Source organism: Austrofundulus limnaeus, unplaced genomic scaffold (genome assembly GCF_001266775.1).
Source record: "Austrofundulus limnaeus strain Quisiro unplaced genomic scaffold, Austrofundulus_limnaeus-1.0 Scaffold119, whole genome shotgun sequence".
NCBI classification, from domain to species: Eukaryota; Metazoa; Chordata; class Actinopteri; order Cyprinodontiformes; family Rivulidae; genus Austrofundulus; species Austrofundulus limnaeus.
The window spans coordinates 1,369,475-1,375,896 of NW_013952521.1; the positions used below are offsets into that span (position 1 = coordinate 1,369,475).

Genomic DNA, 6,422 nt, shown 5'->3' on the forward strand with positions numbered 1-6,422 from the left:
AGTATACTAGGCACCATGTACTTGTAGAGTACTAGAAAGTATATTGATTTAAAACTTGTTCGTACTAAATTGGGATGTTTTAGTTTATAAAAAGTATACTTTAAGTATACTGTCTTTTTAAGTTTATAAACTTACCAAAAAGAAGTACACTTGAAGTACATGTCATTAAGTATACTGAAGTTAATAAAAGTTTATTTCCCTAAGTATACTTTTATTTACCATGTATACTGATGTAAGTGTTTACTATATAAGCAGATATAAGTTTACTAACAAGTATACTTCTAGGACTAAACTGGCCCACAAAATGTTTATGAAATTATACTCAGAAGTATACTGAAAGCAATCTAAGCATAGTTTTAGTTTAATCTTGAAATATACCACAAATAAACCAGTCTGTATAAAAAGTGTACTACTAAAGTTTATCTTGGCCAAAAGTTTAACTATTAGTATAAACTAAGTATACTTAAACTTTTAGTATACTTTTAGTACAAGCCAAGTATAATGTAAGATAAACTTGGTTAAGTATATCTCAGATAAGTACATAAAAAGTAAACTAGAAGTATACTTTTTTATTTTAAATTTAAAATTAGTCTACTTAATGGATACTTCCACATACTACAGTTTGCTAAGGGATACGTCACGTTGTACTGACTGTCAGTACATTACACAGGATTTTCCACAATTTGCAGGTAAACAGATGTTTAGAGAAATCTCACAGATTTTTCCAAACCTCTGTTTTAAATTTATTGCGTGTGAGCACTTCGGATTTTTTTATGAAAATTCTGAAGTTTTGAGGGTGAAGATGTAGCCGAATGTCTGAAGGGGCTGACAAACACAAAGGTGTTTCTTAAAGGGACACAAACAACAAAAATCTGGATTCGAAATTTCAAGATGGCCACCACAGCGTACTTCAAACGGTTATAAATCAGCTGTTTTAAGAGATACTAAGCTGACATTTTGTCTGGTAGCAACTACAGATAATCTAAAAAACATGGTGAATAGTATAGTTCCAATTTTAGCTAACCACTAATGGTAATTTTACAAAAAGTTATAATTCAGCCTTTTTAACACAAAGCTGAAAATTTGTTTTGCGGTAGCCAAAAGCAATATTTATCAAATTCTAAATGCTAATCAAAAATCCAAGATGGCCGCCGCAGCCAAATTTAAATGGTTATAATTCAGTCATTTTAAGACTTATTGAGCTGAAATTTGTTGTGTAGCTCAGAATGATCCCAAACACATGCTGATTGCTAATCCCAACTACCGCTAATGCTAATCTTAATTTTACAAATAGCTGAAAGTAGCTAGTCGATAAACAACCAGACACTTTTAGACACTTAAAGCTGATATTTGTATAAGAGTTGCTGACAATAATCAGCAAATCCAAATATAACTCACCAGTTTTACGACATATTGAGCTGAAATTTTGTATGGAGCGAGCTATGATCACCAACATATTTAACAGTCAAATCATAAATTAAAAATGGCGGCCACATCGCAGCTGCTCCTTGTTGTTATGTTAAAGTCTGGCCACTAGATGTCACTCTATTTTTATTACCCGGTTCTTAAACCCAGAAAATTTACACATAATTATTGTTTTATATTATTTCAGTGATTCAGAAAAGTTATTGTTTTTATCTTCACACACTGATAGATTCCCTCTGCACCAGATAAAACAGCTGCATCACAGATATTTTCTCTGTTTCTGCTCTAACTGCTGTGATCCCTACACTTGTCAATCATTTAGAGGTGGCACCTGGTGGTAGAGCTGGGCGGTATGACTCAAATTTTATATCACGGTATTTTCAACAATTACACCGGTTTCACGGTATTTGACGGTATTTTTTTTCCTCACAGGTCAGCTGATAATAAAATGCACAAACTTTGCTTATTGACTTTTTTCTTTTATCACTGTTACCCTCCTCTTGTACGTCTTTTCTTCTTTGCCTGGTTGTAGACAGTAATCATGCATTTTGGTCCCATCGTGAAGGGTTGAGAAAAATCATTATCTGGTCTATCGTTATGTCTTAATAAAACACGTTAATAAAATAAGGATGACTCACCTTGCACATCAGTCAACTCCGCTAAACTACAAAGCTACTTCCCCCTGGGCTTTTCACAATAGAAGCACGCTAGTCTCCATGCAATAACGTCTCCATTATAACGCAGCGCGTTAAATCTAACCGTGCACGTCACTGAAGAGTTGTTTACTATTCAGCAATGGTGAAAACGGGATGTTTTTTTTTTTTACATCAGACCATATAAGTGGCTGAAACACACCACCCGCCACCAGTTGTTCCAACAATAACGTTAGCATGCTAATGCGCTTAGCGGTGCTGCAACGAAATGTGTCCCCAGGGAAACAGCTCACTGGCGGCTGCGACGAAACGTTCCGCACGTGTTCAAGCTATACCGGTATTCAGAAAAGTCATATCATAACAAAAATAAAAACCGGTTTTTGGTACAAAACGGTATACCGCCCAGCACTACCTGGTGGCGCTTGCCTCCCCTGTCTCCTCTCTGGCTCTGACACTAAGTGTCGGGTCAGAATGTTGAAATATTCGGTGCTTCTCATTTCTCACAGGACATGAGCAGATTTTTGTGTGTTGGTTTAAATGCAGCTCAGTAAATTTTGATTACATAACTTTTTATACAAGAAAATAAATCCATCCGTTTTCTTTTTCAGGTGGCACATCACCAGCTCCCACCGATGTCATTGTTGTAGTTTCCCTGACTGTTGTTGTACTCCTCATGGATGAAGATCTCCTCCACCCTGAAGGTTTGCTCCGCCGCTGAGTCCATCTGATTCAGGGAGCTTTTCCCCAGAACGACGGAGAACAGCTGCTTTCTGCTCTGAAGTCTGAAACACAAAGATGTCGTCATGAGTTGTGTTGTTTCCTTTTTCAGCGCCTGACGGCTGACTTCACTTCCTACCCGCCGTCGAAGCAGTGGGCTGCCGTGAGGACCCAGCAGGGGGAGATCAGGCTGCCCCCGCAGAGGAAAACCTCCACCTGTCTGGTCCTCTGGAATATGGCAGCGAACCAGGGGTGGGACTTCACCGAGACCACCGATCCCCCCACAATCCTCATCTGCCTCCTTCCAGGCCGCTGACCACACGTCAGCTCTGCTGCTGGAGGAGAAAACGAACTTAAAAAAAATAACAATTTAAAGAAAATGAGATGAACAAGACGGAGAACTCACCTGTCTGTGTTTGAGTGGGTGCAGGTGACGGTGCAGGATTAACTGCTGGATTAAAACAGATGACTGAAAACAGCAACAAAAATAAACTCAACCCTAAAGATTCTTCCAGGATCTGACTAAAACTTACGGGATTTAAAGTCACAGAGTGGGATATTACAGTATTCCCAAACCAGACGGAGGTTTTTCCTGACATAACACCCGGGGCGCAACCTGAGGTTCACGTTTCTGAAAGAAAAAAAGACGTCCGATCAAAAACCTGCGGAGGTTTAACCAGCGAGTCGATTCTCCAGATCGATTCGAATCTTCTGAGCAACTCTTTAAAACGAACCGATCGTCCAGATTCAGCTCCGCCCACCACCATCCAGAGGGTCATCACGAGGTACTTTGTTAACAGACAGATTCAGATTAAGCCCCGCCCACCTGCAGTAGTTGTGTCTCCCAGAGAGGACATCCGAGGACAGGTGGCTGGTCCTGGTGTCCGAGTCCCAGTCCTCACAGGTGGTCCCGCTCACTGTTGTGGAGACGGTGCCTCTGTAGTACAAACCTACACCTTCATAACAGCCGGCAGTGTTCGCTGGAGCTACAGGAGGACGAGGAGCTGAAATTAACAAAAAACTAGTCAAAAAGCTGCATGTAGCTGAAAGAAGCTGAACAGTAGCTAAAAGTAGCAGAACAGTAGCTAAACGTAACATAACAGCAGCTAAAAGTAACATAATAGCAGCTAAAGTACCAGAACAATAGCTAAAGTAACAGGACAGAAACTAAAGTAGCAGAACAGTAGCTAAAAGTAACTTAACAGTAGCTAAAAACAACATAGCAGTGGAGAGTAGCAACAGTAGCTAAGCAGCAGAACAGTTGCTAAAAGTATAATTAGTATAATAATAAATTTTTGTTGTTGTTCCGCTCTCAGAGGAGTAAGACACTTCTTCCTTCTCTCCTGTCCTTCCTTATCTTTCCCTGCTTTGCTGCTGGAGCCTCCCTACATTTTTCATCCGAAATAAGAAATCATGGATGTTTTTATGGATTTGGTTAGCTGGTCTCTCAATAGATTATTTTGGAACAAAGCTTTTTCTTCTTCCATGGGAGGACATGTCAAAGGTGGGACCTCTGTTCTTCTCTGTTCTGGATATATATATATCTGGACTTCGATCACTGGATTCTGCAGATTGGCTTGGTGGTCTCCTGATGTTCTGAAAATCAGCGTCGGTGGCTGTTCATCTCCTGGCTGACTGACCAATTCGATGGGTGGCCATATTCTATCAGAACTCGGACATTTGCCTTGAGCAAGCTGGACTCGGTCTGCAAGCGGTTCTATTGAGGATGGTGGGCCGGCTGTGGTCCCTGGACTTTGCTGGCCAGATGGAATTGATCTTGGAGGAAGCAGATAGATCGGTTCGGCAGAATTTGTCCACACCATTTTGCCTGATTGGGATCGTCAACCTTGAGATGCAGGAACTCAGATGGAAAACTGTCGTCGTCTGCTTGTCTCTTTTGTTCCCAAAACAACTGATTACAGAATCTGGATCTCCCCGACAACGGCCTTGGATCTGCTGGCTAAATTCTTCCTGGCTGAATGTGTCGACAAGGGCTCTATCCCCCACCTTCCCCCCTCCTCTCGCCCGTTTAATCTGTTTTTCCAGAGCTGGCTGAAAGCTGCACAGAAATGAACAGTTTCCATCAATATTTCTGAACTATGGCTGCGCTGGTTTTGGGGACTGGATTCTTCAGCCCCCTTAAACTCACTTACTCCTCTGGCTAATAAACTTGCTCTATGCAGAGGTTTTTTTATAAACACCATAGTGTGTCACAGTGTTGATGTAATATGATGTTTTTGCTTTTTTCCTCATCCTCCCATACCTTGTGTGATTTTTTTCAGTTTTTCTTTGTTTCTAAGTTGGCGCCACGGCAGGCAGCCTGTTACTGCAGCTCCACTGTTTTGAGCTGCTGTAATGATCACATTTCCCCACTGTGGGATCAATAAAGTTCTATCTTATCTTACAGTGTCTTAAAAATCAAACCAGTGAACTAAAGCCGTTTTTGATGAGGACACTGCTCTCTGTTTTTCTTTGAGTGGGCTTTCTTTGTAAATAAGATTAAACAAATTAAAAGAAATGAAAAAAACAAAAAAGCCACTGCTTCTCTCCTGAATGAGCTGAATGTAGGAGCAGCTAAAGCAGCTTAAGACATGCAGCAGTTAGACTGTAAAGTGATAAGATAATATAAAACAATCTTACAGTTGGTCGGGTTTGGTTTGGACACAAGCGTCTGACGTGTTTCACATCGGCTTCCAGTGAAGCCGTCGGGACAAAGACAGAACATGTGTTGACCAGTGGACAGAGAAGGGACAGATGTCCCTCTGTTCAGACAGAACCCATCTACCAGAGGAAACATTTATTCTTAACATCAGAACAAAGGAACGTCATTGATGCTGCTTTTCTTACCTGAACTGTCTCTTCTGCTGCTCGTCAGTCCCTGAAAAGGTTTTTACAAAACAGATAAATCCAGGTCATGTTTGCAAATGAGAAGTGGTTCTTAAACAGTTTACCTGGATAAATAAAGGTAAAATAAATAAATAAATAAAATACTAAATAACATAAAAACAAAGTAATCAGAGTCAAATAAAAAGTTCTCACTGCTTCAGCTGCTGTCAGAGCTGCCAGCATGAGCAGAAAAACACTGAAGCTTCTCACAGCTCTCATGTTTTCTGTCTGAGGTCCAAACAGAGTCTGGACCAGTTTTCAGATGATTCTAAAATAAAACCCTGTCCTCTCTGAGAGGAGGACGGGCTCACAGCTGGTAAACAGCTGCTGAACAGCTGGCTGCTGCTTTTCATTTGGTTTGAGGAAATATTTAAAGAAGTCATGTTTGGTCCTTAGTTCTCAGGAATGTCATTGATCAGTGTCAGAAACCTCCTGCAGCTGTTTACACAACATCTGAGAACAAAAACATGTCTGTGATCCACCATACATCTACAACAAACCGACACAAGACCTACACCAGAACTACACCAGATTTACACCGGAATTACACAAGGTCTACACCAGATTTACACAAGCTCTACACCAGATTTACACCGGAATTACACCAGATTTACACCAGAACTATACCAAAATTTACACCAGAATTACACCAGATTTACACCAGAACTACACCAGATTTACACCAGAACTATACCAAAATTTACACCAGAATTACACCAGATTTACACCAGAACTACACCA

General features: G+C 40.5%; 1 protein-coding gene across 5 annotated transcripts in view; it reads right to left on the reverse strand.

The window, feature by feature from the left end:
* Positions 1 to 6,036, reverse strand: part of plaub (plasminogen activator, urokinase b) — a 7,831-nt gene extending 1,795 nt beyond the window's left edge. Inside the window, exons 1-8 of one of the 5 annotated variants that reach the window (XM_014014844.1) lie at positions 5,835 to 6,036; positions 5,643 to 5,673; positions 5,436 to 5,576; positions 3,622 to 3,799; positions 3,329 to 3,426; positions 3,202 to 3,243; positions 2,935 to 3,127; positions 2,709 to 2,860 (exon numbers count right to left, since the gene is read on the reverse strand). In XM_014014844.1, the coding sequence (XP_013870298.1) occupies positions 2,709 to 2,860; positions 2,935 to 3,127; positions 3,202 to 3,243; positions 3,329 to 3,426; positions 3,622 to 3,799; positions 5,436 to 5,576; positions 5,643 to 5,673; positions 5,835 to 5,900 (901 nt within the window). In that variant the 5' untranslated portion in view covers positions 5,901 to 6,036. Of the gene's footprint in view, positions 1 to 2,708; positions 2,861 to 2,934; positions 3,131 to 3,201; positions 3,247 to 3,328; positions 3,427 to 3,621; positions 3,800 to 5,435; positions 5,577 to 5,642; positions 5,674 to 5,834 lie in introns of all 5 variants that reach the window. The other 4 variants (XM_014014843.1, XM_014014842.1, XM_014014841.1 and 1 more) reach the window with 4 other exon arrangements.
* Between the last annotated feature and the right edge of the window lie 386 nt (positions 6,037 to 6,422).